Genomic DNA, 20018 nt, shown 5'->3' on the forward strand with positions numbered 1-20018 from the left:
ACGCTGACCGAGGAGGACTGTATGATAGTCAGGAGGAGGAGATGGTGGTAATGGTTTCAGCACTGGGGTGTGTTCTCTATCAGACAGTCAGCAGGTGGTGCATAGAAGTGAAATCATAGAGCTGGTTTGTATGCGTCATTGCTTGGAGAATCCGCAGAATTTGGAAAGAATAAGTCATTTTTACATGGGGGGTGGGGGACTAGCATGTCTAAATCTAAGGCATGTGATTATACTGAAATACAACTATTGTAAAACAAGGAGTTTCCAAGGTATAGTCAAAAGATTGCAGAGTGAAGTTGTATATATTTAAAATGTGCATAAGGACTGTGGGAGATTTTGTCTTTTTTTTTTTTTTTTTTTAAAAAGCAACTCCACCCAAATTATTTATTCGCAACCCCCTCCTCCAGTCCACGCCCTCTAGCCACGACTTAGTTCATCCTTGCCCTGAGTAGAGTGTTAGTGCTGCCCACATATTGCCAGGCATCCCTGGAAGAGGAGGTGTATTAAACTTAGAGAAGCAAGCAAGGAGAGAGAGAAAAAAAAAATCCTCGGTGTGGTGCGCCTGTGTGTCTGAGTGTTTGCCTTGGGAGATTGGGAACCCTTTCCAGATGATCTGAAGCTCATCTGAAATACATTAAACCCAGGAGAAGAACGATCCTCTAATTCAGCTGCGTTGACGCTCCACTGAGGGTTCCTATTTGCTGTTAGAGGTACACCCATACATGTAGCTGCAGCTCCCCAAGAGACTGTTTTCATCTCCTTAAGCCAAAATATTTTCCAGGCTCCAGAGGGCAAGATTGGAGAGCTGGAGGGAACTCCCTGAAGAAGCCTGCATAATAACTTGGTAAATACTCCTTTTAAACTTTAAATGTGGCAGTAATGATTGGCTTGCATTTTAACTGAAAATATGTAGCTGTAATTGTAAAGTAGAGGGAAAACTAAGCTTTGATTTGGTATATAATGAGTGCAACAATTTATAAAGTAGCTAAATAACTTTCTGTATAGGCTTCTGATATTTTTCACTCCCCTGATACTTGCTGCTCTTGCACATTTCAATGTTACTTTCCATGTTCCAGGTCCAAAATTTTGTTGCAATTCCGGTGTGCAAACCAACGAGGCATTTTCCTTCATCCTTAAACATTATAAACGGATCCCAAAGCCTAAACCAGCTTTTTGATTTTCACAGTGAGACCATAAATCCACGTTTACTCGTACAGCTTGGCCGCAGCAGAACTTTTGTATATAATGGCTACATTTAATGCCTCTCCATTAGATCTCCAGGGTTCGCCATTTTGACAAGAGGGCTTTCCACACTGGTCTTATGACATGTCAGGACTGTGATTACTGTTTTCCTCGGGGGGAGATTTTTTAATATCCTAGTTTAAATTGGATTTGCAAGAGAAGCTCTTCACAGATGAGCTAACATCTGTTGACATGTGTCTTGCCTATCTTCCTTAATGTCAGTCTCTTTCTATAATGAGTTATGCCTTTGACTCTTAATCCAGGGTTTCTGTTTATATAGACTGCTGTAAAAAGATAATTACTCAAGGGTTACATTTGTTTTTCCATGAGAACACTATCTCCTGAGATGTCTCCTTGTATGAGCAGTCTGTGCACGAATTACATGTTCCACTTAGGGGAACTGCAGCGGATAAAAGAATGTCTTACTCATTTCACTGTAAAGGCATGAGCTGTGCCTGAGCAAATCCTGATGCAGGGCTGGGTTTGCAAGTTTTCCAACATGAACACCAACTTTTTCCAGGCATCCACTGAAAATGCTTGGCAGACTGAGGGTGGGCTGAAGTTTGCTTTAGATTCCACATTGTTTCTCTAGAATGTGGCAGACTTTGATCAAGCACACACAGGTTTCTTTTGGGATGTGGAGTTATCTCTTTTTTTCTGTTTGATTAAACCTCTACCTGCCTCATTTTCTCTCTGCGTTTCAGGATCTAAAGGTTTCAGTGTGTTGACTCAAAGGAGAAACTCCCAACTTTAAACTAAACACCAGCCCTATCGTTTCTCTAAGTGTGTGCAGAGAAGGGCTCAAGGACAAGTGAGCAGCATTCGTATAAATACAGGAAACACCTGAAGGTTTTTCCAAGGCTTGGCCACAGGAAATATAACTCCAAGCAACTGATATAACTCTGACACTGATTTTTGCAAGAAGCTCTCTATCCTCTTGTCAATCAATATGTCACGCTGGGGGAGAAAGAATGTGAAGAAGGCGCCTGAGGTGATCCACACTGTGACAGAGGGACTGAAGTCCCTGTACCGCGAGAAACTGCTGCCTCTGGAGCAGTACTATGGATTCCATGACTTCCATTCTCCTAGTCTGGAGGATGCAGATTTTGACAATAAGCCTATGGTGCTAGTTGTTGGACAGTACTCCACTGGAAAAACAACATTCATCAAGTAAGACACTACAATGCTATGGTATACATTTGCCCATTGTTATATCTCCTGAGTATTTCTACTTTATTTAAGTGACAGCAAATATAAACAAACAAACAAAACAAAACAAACTACAAGCTTTTTGTCTGATTTACAGGTATCTGCTGGAGCAGGATATTCCTGGGAGCAGGATAGGTCCTGAACCCACCACTGACTGCTTCACTGCCATCATGCATGGGGACGTGGAGTCAGTCATCCCAGGGAATGCCCTTATTGTAGACCCTAACAAGCCTTTCCGCAAACTCAATCCATTTGGAAACACCTTTCTCAACAGGTGAGAATCTGGCTTTTATTCACAGTGCGTTGTTAAGCGAGACAGTTACATTTTAGCATGAAATAGGCAGAACATGTGAGAGAACTCATGGAGGGAAAACAGAGAAGGAGATATTAAGATTACAGAGAGTGTTTTAGCTCTGGAATTTCAAGTGCTTGTGCCAAATTTCAGAGGAGGAGGCACTTGCCTTATTTGTGGAAAAATGGTGAAACAGAGCGATATCACCCAAGAGGGTGATGAAAGTTCATGTACTCAGGCAGGAACTGCAATGTATTAAAGTTGAAAACTGAGGTTAGTGGGGTCTACAGCCTCTTAGGGTAAAGAGAAACACAGAAGTCACAGACTGTGGAGGGACTGGAGAAACTGTAGGACAAACGTGACGTTTATTCCTGTCATGTTTACTGCCCAAGCTGATGTTTTTCCACTGTTGTTAGCCAAGGAAGAAGTTACGTCTTACAGTGAAGTGAGGTACTAGAGGCATAGCCACGCAGGCCAGAAGTGACAGGAACTTAGAGTGCTTCTGTTAATGGGCTCCATCATGACATTCTGGTGCAAGTTTTCCAAGCATGCATTCCTGTCTCCCTCAGCAGGGTATGTTTGAGAATGTATTTGCGTCTCTCCTTTTGCGTTGACTTCCTGTTCTAGGAACCAGTGGGCTCGTTAAGCCCATAAGCTGCAGGAAGCAGTGGTGTTGTTCTAAGCCCCACATCGTTAGCAGGCCTTATTGTTTGATTCTGGCAATAATGGTCATTTTCCTTCAGGAAGCCCAGAGCAAAAGAGGCCTGCTTGCACACAATGGCCTTCAGTGGGAGGGACAGGGTGTGTGGACAGAGTGGCTTTCAATCTGCTCCTGAGATCGCTCTGGCTTTTTTTGATAAGAATTGACTATTTCCACATAATTTAGACTCTTAAACAATCTTATGTCATTCTTTGTTTGCTGATGAATATGCTAGATTCCAGTGTGCCCAAATGCCTAACCAGGTTCTGGAGAGCATCAGCATTATTGACACACCAGGGATCCTGTCTGGTGCCAAACAGAGAGTGAGCCGAGGTGAGGGAAAAGGCAAAGGTGAGGAGAGGGCATGGGGGGCCTGCAGAGACACACGTCCTTGAACATCAGCTCACAAACTCATCTCCTTGGCACGCCTGGCTAACTCATGGGACCAGTATGCTCTGTTGCAATGACATTTGGCAGCAGAGATAAAAAAAAAAACATCTCTGCAGTACACAGCAGCCATAAAATCATAATAAGGAACAGAAACAGTGCAGTCAATTCTGCGAGCACATCTGGAAGAATGTACTGTTGAGCATTAACTATCACAATCACCTCACACCATTTTGTTTTTTTCTAATTTAATATTCACTCATGCTCCAAGCAAACCATTATTCCAATCAATCTGCATGAGCAACTAACAAGTTTAAAGTGTCAGTATACCCAAATTATGAAAACATATTTCCTTGCTTACCGCTGGTGGTATTTAGCCATGTAAACAGTTTTGGTTTGATCACTAGAATTTTTTTAAATATTCATCTGCAAGATTTGCTTCTATATCCTAAGAGGATGGAAGTAAATAAGATGTTAAAAGAGAAGTCTCAGTTTCTCACTCAACAACAAATGGACTGGATTATTCAGAGATACTGAGATGCTCTTTTAAAAGTAGGCTACTACTTTTTTTTTTTTTATCAGTTCTTGTGCTGTGTGTACCACAGTTCAGTTATCAAAAATTTAGAGATGCTTTCTTAAAACCAAAAAAGATAAAAACCAAAACTATCTATGTGGCCATCCCACAAAAAGTATGTGGAATGTGTTTTCTTTGGGGGGATTTTGATGAACTTATGATTTAGTAGAATCATGTTGATACAGATCAACCAGTGCCTGAAAAAATATTAACTAATTTATTAGACTTTCACTTTCATACATTAAGTCAAAGAATTCTTTTTCATTATGTCTTGCACAAAAATGAAGCCTCTGTGACCGGAAATTCAGTCTTTGGGATTTTACAGATTATAATCTTTAGGGTTTGTGTCTGTGTCGACCTTCTTCCCTCTCCTGACCCTTGTTTGTTCAATGCATACTCCACATTTAGGTCTACGGATGAATCAGTGATTGCATCTTTTTTGTTTAAACAGGGTATGACTTCCCAGCTGTACTGCGCTGGTTTGCAGAACGTGTGGACCGCATCGTCCTGCTGTTTGATGCTCACAAGCTAGAGATATCCGATGAGTTCTCTGAGGCCATCGGTGCCCTGAAAGGCAACGAAGACAAACTGCGTGTGGTGCTAAACAAAGCAGACATGGTGGGCACCCAGCAGCTGATGCGAGTGTATGGTGCCCTGATGTGGTCCCTGGGGAAGGTATTTGGCACTCCAGAGGTTCTACGTGTCTATATCGGCTCCTTCTGGGCAGAGCCATTGCTGGTAAACGACAACCGTAAGTTGTTTGAGCTGGAGGAGGAGGATCTCTTTGCTGATATTCAAAACCTTCCTCGAAATGCAGCCATACGCAAACTCAATGATCTGGTCAAGAGAGCCCGTCTGGTTAGGGTGAGCGAGTTGCATATTTGTTCACGTCTCAGCATGTTTTCATTAAATGATTATTCAGAAAGTCATATTGGTGCACTCTGTGTGTTTTATTTCTCTAAATCCTAGGTCCACGCCCACATCATCAGCCACCTGAAGCAGGAGATGCGTTCTGTCTTCAGGAAGGATAATAAAAAGAAGAATCTGATCTATCAGCTACCAGTTATTTTCTCCAAGATCCAGCTTCAGCACAACATTTCTGCTGGAGACTTTCCAGACTGTGCTAAGATGCAGGTTTGTTTGAAACACTGGCTTTGTTTACAAGCAACTTCTGTTAACTTGTGGTTACAACAGGAAAGTTTATTCTAATGTAACTATTAATCTAAGGACTAACACATTATTCTCATTTTTAAAGGAACAACTGATGGTTCATGATTTCACCAAGTTCAAATCCTTGAAGCCTAATCTGATGGCATCCTTGGATGAGTTGCTCTCCAGTGACATTGCCAAACTGATGCCCCTCCTGAGGCAAGAGGAGCTGGAAGCAGGTGATCAACCAGGTGTGCAGGGTGGTGCCTTCTTGGGGACCCGTGCTGGACCTTTCTCAGAAGGTGACCCCTTTGTTGAGGAAAATGGAGAGGGTTGTGAGGAGGAGGAAGATTGGGTGGTGACCAAAGACAAGCCCAAATATGATGAAATCTTCTACAACCTTGCTCCCAACGAGGGGAAACTAAGCGGCACCAAGGCAAAGGACTGGATGGTGAGCTCCCGCCTGCCCAACTCTGTTCTGGGTCGCATCTGGAAGCTCTCAGATGTCGATCGTGATGGCATGTTGGATGATGAAGAATTTGCCCTGGCCAGCCACCTAATTGAGGTCAAGCTGGAGGGTCATGGTCTTCCCCCTGAGCTTCCCAACCGTCTGATCCCACCCTCCAAACGTAGGCAGAAAGGCTCTGATGCATAGACCATCTACTGGCTGTCACACCTATGCTACTGTTGTATTTGCTCTTATTTTCCTGCAGACCCAAATCTAAACGTTGCATGTTAGGTATGCAACGTTTCCTCTGAGAATGATTATAATCTTGCACAATGAACATGCTGTATTTAAATATAAGTTGACAAACAAGGGCTTTCAGAAAAGGATTGTGTATAAGTCAAAGGATCTGTTTGCTTCTTCCCTTTGACTCCTCAAAGTTGGCTTTTTTATGATGAATATATATTTGCTGAGCAGAAATGAAAGGCTGAGTCTAAGTGAGCAAAAATCTGCATGTACTTTTAAAAACTCCAGAGCAATTTTATTCTTAAAAAAAAAAACACCTTTTTTGACATTTTAACATTCCTTCAGTGTCTAGATATTAGAGATTATTTGTAGGAATATGCCTTTTTTCACATGTGATCAGTCCAGTGAAGCATCATTTAGAAATTTATTTTCAACTTATTTTGTTGTGTTTTCAGCATTTTCTTCTCCATGTAACAGAACAATCATGTACAAATCTAAAAATCTGAATGCATTTCACTCTGATGCTTTACATGTCACATTTTTGTGCTGAATTTATACATTATTTTGTAAATTGTCGCTGTTTACGTTGTATGTGCAGGATCAGGATCTGCGTTGCATAAAAGAACATTACATTCTCAACTAGACTGAATGAATGCCATGTTACTGACTACTGTACACAGCTCTGCCAACTGTTCTTATGTTAACAACCATTGTAACCGAATAAAACTACCTGACTGTGTCTAGTGTCTTTGGTTATTCTTTCATACAAGCAAAAACTTTTGTACAACTTGAAAAGGTTTTTAAACTTAGTTATCAAAATGCCTACAATCTGAAAATAAATAACCTAAAATGGAAGTAATAGCTATGGGGGTTTGATTTGACTCTTTTTCAACAACATTTTGTGTTTTATCAAGCTCACTTGGTCTCTCAGTGACAGACCACATAAACAGTGACTCACAGTCTCCTCTGCCAAGTCCCCATACCACCATTTTCCGAGGCTCTTTCCCTTGTCGTTCCCACCATCTGAAGCCTTTTTTCTGCCCCTCGTTCTCTTGCACATACACATGCAGTCTATTTGTACCCCTTCATCCCAGTTTAGTTCTATGTTCGCATTCACATTAGCCTCCCAGCACACAGTGTTTGGTTTTGGTGTAAACTATGTGGTATGAGCGTGAATGTGTCCTGTGTAGAGCTGCGTATTTCACATAAGAGTTTCAGGCTTTCCTAAAGAAGGAGTGGCCTCCCCGCCTTCTTTTTCCACTCCTCCATGGAAAGAAACACAAATGAGAAACAGAGGCAATGCAGCCCTTTCCTCGCAGCTCTCCAGCTTACAGTGACTCACATGTGAAGAATGTGGTGGGCTGGACTGGGAGTTATTAATATCTCCTTTCCTAGGGTCTGCTAACTTTCCTCAGGATCTAAACATTGTACCTTTATGAAAGAACTTAAAATTCCCCTTTTGGACTGTTCCCGAGTGAGCCCTGCTGTTTACCACACCCTCTTCTATGTATCTGAGAGAAAAAGTGTGAGGTGATGTGTGTGGAAAAAACAGCTAAATCATCATAAAGACATGCAGTTTCTTGACTAAAAATGCTCTCCTTGTATATTATTAAGTCACAGCTATCAACACCTTCTTAGAGAGTAAAAAAAAATAAATCCCAATAGCAGTTTGAACAGTGCTTGTCTGTTATGTAAATAGTTATTCTGGGTCATAAACCATCTCAAATATTTGGTATTCAAATCAAGCTACCACTGCAACCCTGCAAGCAGCCTAAATTACAGTTGATGACCCCAGCGACGACAAAGATCCCCAACAATGAAGCTTACTCAACAAAACTGGGGTCTCCTTATACGTCACTGATTGTTTATGTGGGGAATTCCTCACTAGGAAACCTGTGGTGGAAGAAAAACTGAGGCCGTCAGCTCTGGAGATGGGGTGACACCTGGTGGATACAGGATTCTTGGCAATCTTATGCTGAAATTGTTCACTGGAGTTCCCAGCTGTAGATGGCAGACTGGAGGCATGCAGCTGTGCACATTGAAGGACATGTTCAGACACGGGAGAAAAAGTGAATCCCTAGTGTGTAGGAAGCCCTACTTGAATTTTAACATTGTTTACAATTTTGGCTTGCAATGTTTATTAAGACAATAACCAAGACAAAACAAATAATTTCCTGCCTTCTGTTTAGGAGTTATGCTCTTGCTGTGTCTCTTACTGGGGGCATGCTATGTATTGCATCTATGCTAAACATCCATATCAAACCAAACACTCACATGATTTTAGCCTCCTTTAGAAGTTCAAACATCTTGCCAGGACGTGGAATATTTAGTTCAGTTCACATTTGTTTGTTTTTTCGCAGTTAAATTACTAACTGGGACTTTCGTTGTGATGTTTGCATCTTCCCCCTGTTTACACAGGTTTTCTCCAAGTACTCTGGCAAATACAGCAACCAGCAGCTGTGAACGTGTCAGTTAATGCATGTCAATATAAAACTGTTAACTTGGATTTGTCTCTTAATATTTCTGCTTTTTGTAGCTATCCTACATTGAGACACAAACAAGTTTAATAATTTCAAGTTCATTTATTTATTTTTATGCAAAAAGGTGAGCAAACAAAATTGAAAACAGCTGTATAAGGTTAGTTTAGCACAAATTACTTTTAATTTTTCCTGCCTATACACGGGACATTAAACTGAGTATGTTAGTGATTCAATCATTAACATGTCAAAAATATTGATGTAGAAATATACAACTTTTTGTAAGAGAAAATCCAACCTTTTGTATTTCTGTATTCTGTATTAAGGAAAAACATTTAGTATGAAAGGCAAAGTTACACTAGCACATATAAGATATAGCATATAAGAAGATAGCACAACCACTTAGAGCTCAAGAACTCATTACAGCTTCTTATCAAATGTCAGAAAAACGGAAATGTAATAACGGTGCATTCCATGGAAAATTTGAAATATTTTCCCAACTATACAGAAAAAAAACTAGCATTTTTCTGCAGTGCTTAGAAACTAAAATGATTTTTGATGTCTTTGATCTGCTTCATCATGTCACCAATTTGCTGTCCTTGTTCTTTGAGGACATCCTGAACAACCTTCTTCTGGGGAGCGTTGAGGGAAACTGTTGCCCTAGTTCCAGGCATATCCTTGCCCACTTGTGTCTTCTGGTACTCCATCTTCATGTTCACCTGTCTGATGCAGTTTTCCAGGTGTTTCAGTTGATCATTGATGGTCTGCAGCTCCTTCTTCATTTCCTTTTCACTGTTTGACAGTATGGGTAGCTGGCTTTGCAGGCTACACAACACTTTCTTAACCCTGTTCATAATGGTTTCTTGGCGATACTTTGCATCTTCGTATTTATCAGCCAACCTTTCTGCTGCTTCTCTCAAACTCTTCCTCTCCTCCCTGCACAGAGACAAATCCTCCAGCTGCTTGTTCTTCTGGCCTGTCAGGAGTTTCACCCTCCTCTGCATCTCTTCACGAGCCATGTCCTGCTTGAGAATGTACTCCTCGCGGAACACCTGTGTGGCTCTGCTGAGGAGCTCCAGACACTCTGGAGGTGGTGGTGATGTGTCCTTGTCTCCAGCTTTAAGTACAAGAGGATTGGTGGAGCTCCGTGCCAGGATGTTGCGAATGTGCTGCTCAAAGGAGTCTTCGGCCAGCCCACGCAGAGGGGAGCTGGCAGAGCCCAGACCTGGGTGGGAGCAAAGCAGGGGAGGGGAAGGAGGGCGAATGGAGCTCAGAAGGGGTAACAGAATGCACTCGTAAGTGCTGGTGATGCAGATCATGGTGGCGCCCAAGGCAAGGTCAGACACAATCAAAAAACCACGAATTGGAGCCGACTGACTGGTCAGGAGCGGTCTGGTGCAAAGAATGTGCTCTACAATGCAGCGCTTCTCAGCAGCCAGCTCCTGGAGACTGTCCTTATCCTCCTCATCTGATTTAAGGAACCTCTGCAGCTTGTTGACCCAGATTAGCCCCACGCTGTGCACTCCTGCTTCATGGGTGCAATGATACCGGTGCTGACAGAGAGGGTCTCTGTGCAGTTTGATTGGACAGGTGAAATCAAACTCTTGCGGCTCCTCGTCCTCTCCCGTTGCCACTTTAAGTATGAGCTCTAGCTCAACACACTCAAACACATAAAGAGCTGGCACTGTCTCTGTGCCTCGGATCCACTTTTCCACTGCCCCCGTGTCATCCTCTTCTTCAGACTCCAGCACGACACAGTGATACAGTGTGCCAGTTTCTGTGGCGATGACCAAGATACTCGGAACACATGGCAGGCACAGAATGGCACAAGCATCATAGCCATAGTTATCCTCTGCTGCTGGATACATGGGGAGAGGTCCAACGGGTTTACTCAGACTTATACCGTTTACCTGGCTCGTGTAGTTCACATAGGTCTCCCCATTTTCGTAAAGAATATAGAGAGGGTAGACCAGCTGGTCTTTGGAGACCTGTCCTGCCAGCTGCCGAGGAGGGGATGAAATCGGCCCAAAGTCAAACGCCACTGCTATCTCTCCCAGAGAAGCTGCGTACGAATGCACCGGAGGGTCGAGGCTGCTCTCGTCTTCTGACTGCGACACTGGCAGGATTTTGGCCGGTGTCTGCGGAGACTTCAAGCTGTAAAATCTGATCGTGTTGTCTGAAGTGAGCAGCACCATATGTGGCTCGTCAGTCTCGCTAGGGTACCAAGCAGCCTGTCGCAGACTGACCGACGGTGAGCTGGTGAAGAAGCGCTCCGCCACCGGGATGGTCTTGCAGTTGATTTTGCTGCGTCCGCCTTCAAACTCGGACCTCTTGCCCCACCGCAGAGGAAGCTCCAGGACCGAGACGCCTCGTTGACCGACCAGCGCGACATGGTGCTGTGTCGGGCTCACCAGCACCTGGCACACTTCAAAGAGCGGCGGGTTGATGCACAGCAAGGTCTGATACTTCCCGCTACCGGAGCTCTCCTCTGAGTTTAAGTGCCGCAGGTTGGTTGTGTAAAACACGCGGTCTGAATCGTCCCACACGAACAAATCCGCTCCCAAACAAAACGTGAGGTTCTTAGCGATCCCTCTTTCACTCGAGGTGCACTCCAAATCCAACTTCTCGCGTATTATTTTGAATATCGTGTGATTCGGTAAGTCATTGAGCCACCGTTCTGAATTGAGTGCCGCCATCTTGATCAACTGTCTGATTTCTGAAGGAAGCAGTAACGTGTTTTGGTTTTTTTTCACGACAGTCATTTAACGTGTTACGGTGGCCGGTGTCGTATATTTTGCAGAATCACCATGGCGCTGAAAGAGACCGCTGGGCTGTATGAGACACTTAAAGCGGAGTGGAACAAGAAAAATCCAAACCTAAACAAATGTGGAGACCTTCTGAGCAAGCTTAAGGTAAAGTCGCACATTTGCTTGTCCAGGGTTGATTGTAGGAAGGAAGTCTTTCTATTTGTAAACGTTAGCACTGTTAGCAAACAGATTGCTAACTTACGCTAGCCCAGCTAACGCTGTACGTTAACGTCAGTAACTGGATAAACACCGATAATTAAATTAATTTTGGTTGAATAGTGTAGAGTTTTCACTTGCTAACTACAAACCAATGTTTGGAGAGGGATCGAACAATATCATCATTTTAGGATAATGATGAAACAAATGATTAATTTAGTCAATGAAAGCTAACGTCACTGTACCTTTCGTTAGCTCAGTTTTCTGTTTGGCAAGTTTAAGCCGAGTTGAAAGAGGTATCACTAAAAAGAAGAACCTTTTTTTCTTTGCTTTTTTTTTTAAAGTGACTCGTGATAAGGACATCAGCAAAGATGTTTTTCGTATTCAAAAATTGTTCGTATATACAACCAGTTTTGCAAGGCAAAGTCAGTCAAATCTGTTATATTTCTATTAAGAAGCAACCATTATGAAAGTTATATTAGCCTATATATAAAATACACCTATTCAATTCAATCAATTCCACGTTTGGTACAGCCACTTGGAGATAAAGAGCTCATTGCAGCTTCTTGTTAAATGACAAAAAATACAAATGTAATAACCAAGTGCATTCCAAGGGGAATCTGAAACGTCCCCCCTAACTATACACAACTAGCATTCTCTTCAATGCTTAAAAACAAAAAGGGTTCTTGATATCTTTGGTTTGGTTCATCATGTCACCAGTTTGCTGTCCTTGTTTACTAAGGACATCCTATTGGACAACTGCCTTCTGGTGGGTATAAATGATAATGTTGGGGAAATTTCACATTCACAAAACAAGGTGGACCATCTCCAAGTCAAGCTTTATTCATTTTTTAAATTAGGAACTATTACTATTACAACACGGCACTATAGTTAAGATCTTGAAAAGGGAAAAAAACTGTTACAATAAAATATAACTTTGATAAATTAGATTGTTAATGCTTGTTACAGCTTTTTCCTCTGTATCTTGTGTTCTTCCTTGTTTCTTCCTTTTTTCTTGTGATATAACCCTGGCATTGAGATGCTCTGTATATGTAATTGTTATTTTTTTAAAACAGAGTTTGACTGAGAAACGAAGGAAAAAAGTTTCAACAGGAGTCTGACATCAAAATAAATGTTTTATAAGGTTGTCTAGGTTGTTAGAACTCAATGAAAACCAACTTTGGGGTTTGTTCTGTTACAAATGATGTGTTGTAATTTAGATTTACATTGTTACATTTATCTTTTCTTTTTAAACAGATTTCATTGTTGGATCTGAACTTTTTACCTACCAGTGGATCCTCTCTCACCAAGCAGCAGCTCATTTTAGCTCGTGAGTACCTGCAAATCAAGCTGCCACAAGTTAACACAACAGCTTTTTAAGTTACTTGCAAAATAATTTCTAAGTACAATTTATGTTTGTATTTTAGGTGATGTACTTGAAATAGGAGCCTTATGGAGCATCCTCAAGAAGGACATCCCATCCTTTGAGCGATACATGGCCCAGCTAAAATGTTACTACTTTGATTACAAGTAAATGCCACTTTCTCTTAGAGAATTTGTTGCCCAAGATTGAGGTCTTTTTGTAACTGAAGTAATTATTTACATCTTTTTCTTTTTTAGGGAAGAGCTGCCTGAAGCTGCTTACATGCATCAGTTACTTGGACTGAACCTGCTCTTCCTGCTTTCGCAGAATCGCGTGTCTGAGTTTCACACAGAACTCGAAAGATTGAGTGCTAGAGATATTCAGACCAACGTGTACATCAGACACCCAGTGTCTCTAGAGCAGGTGCTATAGCTTACTTATGGACAATGCCTGATTTTGATTTGGATGATTTTTATTGTGTAATATCAGGTGTTAAAGAAAAAAAAAATTTGTGTGTCCAATTGGAAATTTGTACCCGTAAATTGCTCAAAATTAGTGATATATATATGCATGCATGCTAGCATTAGTGTTAACTTGAAATTATAGAAGCTACATTTGTAAAATAGTTTTGATCCTACAATAGATGTTGCATCAGAGGGTTATGTTTGACTGCTATTTGCAGTAATTCCTTTATATGCTTCACTAAGATTTAATAGATTGCTTTTGGCCTGAGGTAGATTGATGTGTGCTCTGATATTTTATACCCATTATGTATTTAAAGGTGTATATATATTAATTTACACAAACTAAATATTTATTTGGACAAATGCTTGGCTTATTGGAGTTTTACTTATACACAATAATTTAAGTCCTGTTATAGTAACTTTGATGTAAATGCAATCTTAATATTTTATTCTCTCTCTGCTAATTTCAGTACTTGATGGAGGGAAGCTACAACAAAGTATTCCTAGCCAAAGGCAACATCCCTGCTGAGAGCTACACCTTTTTTATAGATATTCTTCTGGACACAATTCGGTAAGGACCATAATGATTTCTATGCCTTTTACACATTCTGCATTCGTTGTGAATTTTAAAATATTTATCAGTAGCCTACAACCACATAACAACAGTTAGGTGTGCAAAAGCTATTTTAATCCATTTTACATAGTTGCAGTGAATAGTGTAAAGACAACTCAACACAACAAACACAATGATTTATTTTACTCTCATAGTTGTACCAATACTTTAACCTGAGCAAATGTGAAATAGATGGCAGTTTAAACACCTTTTTAAACAATATCTTTCCTGTCTTTGTCTAATTTTTAATGTTTTCTTAATTTGTACTGTGAACTCTGGGGGGGGAAACAACTTCATTTCACTGTGTTGTGCCATAATAATGTAGAAATGTATAAAACGTCATTAAAAATACAACTCTGTCCTTTGAAGATGACTTTAACTAAAGCTGACCTTTTCAATTGCAGCGACGAGATTGCAGGTTGCATAGAGAAGGCGTATGAGCAGATCCAGTTCAGTGAAGCTACCCGTGTGCTTTTCTTCAGTTCCCCCAAAAAGATGACAGATTATGCCAAGAAGGTAAGTCTGTTTTCATTTGGGAATCAAGCCTGTAGTCAAATCCAGATATTATGAGGAGGAGACATTAGATTCCTGCTGTGATAACATGATTTAAAGAAATTAAGTTCCTGCTTAACTCTGTTGCTTCTGCTTATGCAAATGCTTATTAAGATTTATTAGGTAAACACTGGCTGTCAGGTGGCCTTGGTGCCTGAAATATTTATGTAAAGTCTAAGTTGGTTCTTAATCAACGTGTTATGTTGTAGATGTCATTATGATTGGATATAGGAAGGGGAGTTGTCAGAAACTGGCTTGTTAATATACAGGAAAATGTCCCTCCAGATGTTAGATAAAATTTGTGCATAGGCAGAACCTGAAAAATAAGTAATATTCATAACATCAGATGGAAAAGATACATTTTACTGTTTGTTTTCAGATGTTCCTTAACAAGTTGTCTATAATTAAAATAAAAATCCTTCCTAGATTATTGCATGTAATAAGTCAAATAACTACATAAGCAATCTGTAACTGTTGATTTTCATTTTATTTTTTATTTGTTTAAATGAATACATTTTCCCCCATTTCAGAGAGGATGGAATTTGAGTGCAGATGGCTATTACTCTTTCACCAATCAGCAACAGCGGACAGAAGAGGTGAACATCCCTTCTACTGAGCTGGCACAACAGGTCATCGAATACGCACGACAGCTGGAAATGATTGTGTAATCCGCCCCCAGGAACACACTCAACCATGTACAGATGCACTCAGACAAACACGCCACTGGTCCAGTATACATCCAGTCAGCTCAAACACAGTTTCACTAAGGGATATGACTTCCTTTATTGCCAGAGTGGTTTATTTGTTTCCTATGCCTCACAAATCAACTGGCATCCATTATTCCTGTTTTCCCAAATCTACCTGGAAGTCTGACAGATTGGTTTTTATTTTAATACAAAACCCCCCACTGAAAATATCACCTTTGGTCTAATTAGCAGTTGCTATATAAATATCTATATTGCAGACATGTGAGAGTCTGAGTGTTTAAAGCCGGTTCTTTTATTCAAAATACCATCTGTCCAACGTTAAACTTTAGTTTTCTTTAGTCATTCCCAGATATTTCTTTTAAACACTGGGTCTCTTCTTTTTCAACTGTAAGAAAATTTAAAGTCATCACCCTAATTTTGGTATTCAGTGTCAAACAACTGTCAATAAACTCACCATTTTTTTCCCTGAACTTCAAATTCTTTTTGTATCAAAGTTTTCTCTCCTGGGTAGAACAAAAATAAATGTATTGCCCTTGCCTTGTATCTAAAATTGCCACTGAAGTTTGTGTTTGACTCTTCCTCACTAGACATTTTGTAAACACATTGATCTACAATAAATGATTCATAAAACAAACTTTTTGCATGTTAGTGTTGTGTTCTTTATACATTTCTAACTTTCCCCAGAATTAAGCCACTGATAGCAGCTCAATAGTAATGCCTTCTTTCATTGGTCAGTGTCTTTTCTAGTCTCTTTCAATGTTGAGTAAGCTGGATGCAGCTGGTGCATTTGGAAGTGGAATCAAAAATAGAATTACTGATTATTAACCAATGGTACAAAGGAAAATATAAGGAAGGGTAAAATGCTTGAACTTTCATCTTAAGGGTAAGATTGGGTCCTAGTTACGATCACATAGTTATTCAGATTTTATTAATGATAGCCAGATTCCTTATGTTGAACGTATACTATACCATACCATACCACATGTCTCCTGTGCACTTCTTTTTCTTTGGGTGCTAAGCATGTTTTGGTTATTCTGACATGCCAGAGGTGGTGTTGGATATCTGACTTCAGAGCACCCAGCAACTGGTGATGATGCAATTGAAATAAATATCCATTCAGTTATTCATTATCCCTTTCTGCAATTATGAAAAAAGATTTAAAACAGACTATTTTTCTTTTATTTGTGGTATGTTGTTTTAGTTTCATTGTACAACTCCTTTAATCCACGATTGTTGGGTTTTTTTGGTTGCTTGTTTTTAAGAGATGTGAATTGCACTTGGAGCTGATGCAGCTTGTGGGATTTGTGTTACTGGGTCACAGTCTTGTGAATCTTTTCATTGCTTCAGAGGGGCAAACTAAATGGTAAATGGCCTGTATTTGTATAGCGCTTTACACAACCAGTCATCCACCCATACATTCACACGCTGGTGATGGCAAGCTACATTGTAGCCACAACCACTCTGGGGCGCACTGACAGAGGCGAGGCTGCCGGACACTGGCACCACCGGGCCCTCTGACCACCACCAGTAGGCAACGGGTGAAATGTCTTGCCCAAGGACACAACGACCGAGACTGTCCAAGCCGGGACTCAAACCGGCAACCTTCTGATAACAAGGCAAACTCCCAACTCTTGAGCCACAATCGCTCAGGAATTGAGTCCATCAATCTGTGTATTGTTTCACTGCCATTGCTGGGTTTCATTTGATTTATACTTATTTTCCTGATTGTATTAATTTGTAGGCCATTTAAGCAAATTAAGGTGTTATGTGGCCAGGTAGAGGTTTGTAAGAGCATTGTGAATAAGATATGTAAGTTTTGAATCATTAGTAATATTTTGTGTATTCAAATAACCTTAAAATGACAGATTAACCAAAAAACAAAACAAAAATAAACTGGTTTCACGGTGGAAGTTTAGTTTTTTGAGTACTTGGATGTGTAATGACGCTGCCATGTTTTGTCATTGCCTTACACTTACCGGCCACTTTTTAAGTTACACCGGTTTGAATGATTCGACATTTGTATTAACAATCAATCTGTTCAATCCTTTAGGCATGGTTAAGATGACTTGCTGAAGTTCAAAATGAGCATCAGTATGGGGAGGAAAGGTGATTTAACTCACCTTTAATTAACTTGAGTGGTTAGGTATGGTTCTTGCTGTTGGTGAGTGTCTTAGAAACTGCTGATCTACTGGGAAATTCTCACATCCATTTCCTGGTCACAGGAAAATGGCAAGACTCCTTCAAACTGTGAAGAAAGGAAACATTTTTTTAAGGAAGGAAACAGTAACTAAAATAACCAGTTGCAACCAAGGTATGCGAAACAGCAAATGGGCTACAGCAGTAGAAGACCACACAGGGTACCACTTTGGTCAGCTAAGAACGAAACGGTTCTAATTCCACAAGTCGCCAATAGGATAATCCAAGAGTCAAAAAATATTTTGTGGTCTGATGAGTCTCAATTTCTGCTGCAACATTTGGGGTCAGAATTTAGCATAAAGGACATGAAGTGTGGATTCATCCTGCATTGAATCAGTAGCTTAGACTGCTTCTAGTGGTTTAATAGCGTGGGTGATATCTTCTTGGCCCCTTTAGTACCAACTGAACATCTTTCAAACACTATAGTCGGTCTTAATATTGTTGCTGTCCACCTCTTTGTTACTAAAGTGTGCCCATCTTAGCTGCTTTCACGAGCTTAAAATATATCACATTGGTTTGCTGACCATATCAATGTCAGGTTCACTGTGTTGAAATGAACTCCACAGTCACCTGACCTCAATCCAACAGAAGTGGTGGAAAAGGGAGATCTACATGATGCATATTGCATCTGATAAAACTGCAATGCTATTCCATGAATGAATTAAAGTGAAATTGTGGTGTGCCTCCAAACACATAGAGATCATGACATGGTGCTGGACGTAGTTTGGAAAAATGCAGTATGTGATATAGCATATAGTTAGGGCTGGATCAGGTGACCCTGAATCCTCCCTTAGTTATGCTGCAATAGACGTAGGCTGCCAGGGGATTCCCATGATGCATTGAGTTTTTCCTTTCCAGTCACCTTTCTCACTCACTATGTGTTAATAGACCTCTCTGCATTGAATTGTACCTGCTATTAATCTCTGTCTCTCTTCCACAGCATGTATTTATCCTGTTTTCCTTCTCTCAGCCCAACCGGTTGCAGCAGATGGCCCCGCCCCTCCCTGAGCCTGGTTCTGCCGGAAGTTTCTTCCTGTTAAAATGGAGTTTTTCCTCCCCACTGTCGCCATAGTGCTCGCTCATAGGAGGTCATATGATTGTTGGTTTTTTCTCTGTATCTATTATTGTAGGATCTACTTTACAATATAAAGCGCCTTGAGGCGACTGTTGTTGTGATTTGGCGCTGTATAAATTAAATTGAATTGAATTGATCCACCCCCCCCAAAATTATAATATCTTAAATACCTGTCTCTGCACTGTTAATACCTGACATTTTGGCGAATAACGAGCTCATATTGTTGTTGTTGTTAGTAGTAGGTTATTGTTACTAAAATTAGTAAATTATGTCAAGGTTTAACATTAAATATGTTTTGGGTTAGCCTTCATGAAATATTTTTTCTAAACTAACTTAAAAGTGATGAAGACACATAAAACATAGATTCGTTTGTGATTGCGTCTGAGCCGTTTATTAAGGGACTGTCCGTGGTGCTGAAAACTAACCTTGGGTATTTAAACACAACATCTTCTGCAGAACTACAAGAGCGAGACAGACCACTATCACCAAGAGAGTTGGCTTAAAGGGATTAGTTTGGTTACTCTAATAGTGTAAGTCCTTTATCTTGTAAAGTGCCGTGAGATTATGTTTTTTGCATTTAAAAGAATTGTACATGTTAAAGTTGTGAGAACCTGTGTGTTTAAATCAGGTTATTTTTCTGATGTAACATAACTGAGCTTCAGGGATGAATGAAAAAGTAATCTCTTTCTCAACTTAAGAAAAAATTTCTTTTCACGCTTGATTTCCAAGAATCTCCATTGTCTGGTATGTTGTTGTTAATTCACACTTACTTTTTTTCTTTTAAATTAAAATGCTAAATGGATTAGAGGGACTGAACGGACAGTAGAAAGTTAATTTATAATAAGTGAATTTGATGGACATGGAATAGGCTCACGCTATAATTTTCATTAAAGAGACATTAAAAACACGTGGCAGCAATGCCTATCATTGCCGCTTTACATTACAGTTCTCATTGTGGTATTTCTGCTTTAACTCAAAGCAGTCCAAGGACATTGTGAAGAATTGCAGGAATTTTAACGGAAAGAGACAAAACATAGCTGGGCTACTTTTCTCAAACGTCGTGAGAAAGCAGTCTTTATGAATAGCTACAGTGCAGCATAATTTTTACAAGTGCATTTGGTGTATTTATGGCCTTAGAGTTGAAAACTAAAATGATTAGTGGCCAGAGTGTCATCTATTCACATGGGGTAAATTGTACATTAAAAAATATGGATATTATGTAACTTATAGGAACATCCATAGTGATATATATTTTTTTCCAAGTTCAAACAGTAGGCTGGTATATTTATGGCAGAAGAAAGTAATAAATTACCACAAAATAAAAGGTTGTCACAGTGCCATTGATACACAGTGTTATGTGCCAG

General features: G+C 40.3%; 3 protein-coding genes across 5 annotated transcripts; 2 read left to right on the plus strand and 1 right to left on the minus strand.

Annotated features, from left to right (window-relative positions):
- The first annotated feature begins 455 nt into the window (after positions 1-455).
- ehd2b (EH-domain containing 2b) lies at positions 456-6983 on the plus strand. 3 transcript variants are annotated; one of them, XM_026191711.2, is made up of 8 exons: positions 459-710; positions 782-844; positions 1947-2412; positions 2549-2725; positions 3679-3794; positions 4856-5268; positions 5374-5538; positions 5660-6983. In XM_026191711.2, the coding sequence occupies exons 3-8, from the start codon at positions 2192-2194 to the stop codon at positions 6206-6208; spliced, it is 1641 nt and encodes a 546-aa protein (XP_026047496.1). In that variant the 5' UTR covers positions 459-710; positions 782-844; positions 1947-2191; the 3' UTR covers positions 6209-6983. The 3 variants fall into 3 exon arrangements, with proteins under 3 accessions (XP_080144752.1, XP_026047497.1, XP_026047496.1); XM_080288626.1 differs by having other exon boundaries at positions 456-844; XM_026191712.2 differs by having other exon boundaries at positions 456-844; positions 3679-3776.
- Positions 6984-8811: 1828 nt separating this feature from the next.
- On the minus strand, positions 8812-11455 carry nup88 (nucleoporin 88). Its single transcript, XM_026193016.2, has one exon. It carries the CDS (start codon positions 11415-11417, stop codon positions 9258-9260), a length of 2160 nt encoding a protein of 719 aa, XP_026048801.2. The 5' UTR covers positions 11418-11455; the 3' UTR covers positions 8812-9257.
- psmd8 (proteasome 26S subunit, non-ATPase 8) lies at positions 11238-16017 on the plus strand. Its single transcript, XM_026193017.2, has 8 exons — positions 11238-11377; positions 11522-11633; positions 12942-13014; positions 13112-13214; positions 13305-13470; positions 13982-14082; positions 14529-14640; positions 15207-16017. The coding sequence occupies exons 2-8, from the start codon at positions 11529-11531 to the stop codon at positions 15342-15344; spliced, it is 798 nt and encodes a 265-aa protein (XP_026048802.1). The 5' UTR covers positions 11238-11377; positions 11522-11528; the 3' UTR covers positions 15345-16017.
- Positions 16018-20018: the final 4001 nt, after the last annotated feature.

Source organism: Astatotilapia calliptera, chromosome 14 (genome assembly GCF_964374335.1).
Source record: "Astatotilapia calliptera chromosome 14, fAstCal68.1, whole genome shotgun sequence".
NCBI classification, from domain to species: domain Eukaryota; kingdom Metazoa; phylum Chordata; class Actinopteri; order Cichliformes; family Cichlidae; genus Astatotilapia; species Astatotilapia calliptera.

Coding starts and splice junctions, on each gene's coding strand:
- ehd2b (XM_080288626.1), top strand. CDS start 2,192: ATGTCACGCTGGGGGAGAAAGAATGTGAAGAAGGCGCCTGAGGTGATC. Junction 3,795..4,855: donor AGGTGAGGGAAAAGGCAAAG/GTGAGGAGAGGG, acceptor TTGTTTAAACAG/GGTATGACTTCCCAGCTGTA. Junction 5,539..5,659: donor CAGACTGTGCTAAGATGCAG/GTTTGTTTGAAA, acceptor TCATTTTTAAAG/GAACAACTGATGGTTCATGA.
- nup88 (XM_026193016.2), bottom strand. CDS start 11,417: ATGGCGGCACTCAATTCAGAACGGTGGCTCAATGACTTACCGAATCAC.
- psmd8 (XM_026193017.2), top strand. CDS start 11,529: ATGGCGCTGAAAGAGACCGCTGGGCTGTATGAGACACTTAAAGCGGAG. Junction 13,015..13,111: donor GCAGCAGCTCATTTTAGCTC/GTGAGTACCTGC, acceptor TTTGTATTTTAG/GTGATGTACTTGAAATAGGA. Junction 13,471..13,981: donor ACCCAGTGTCTCTAGAGCAG/GTGCTATAGCTT, acceptor TGCTAATTTCAG/TACTTGATGGAGGGAAGCTA.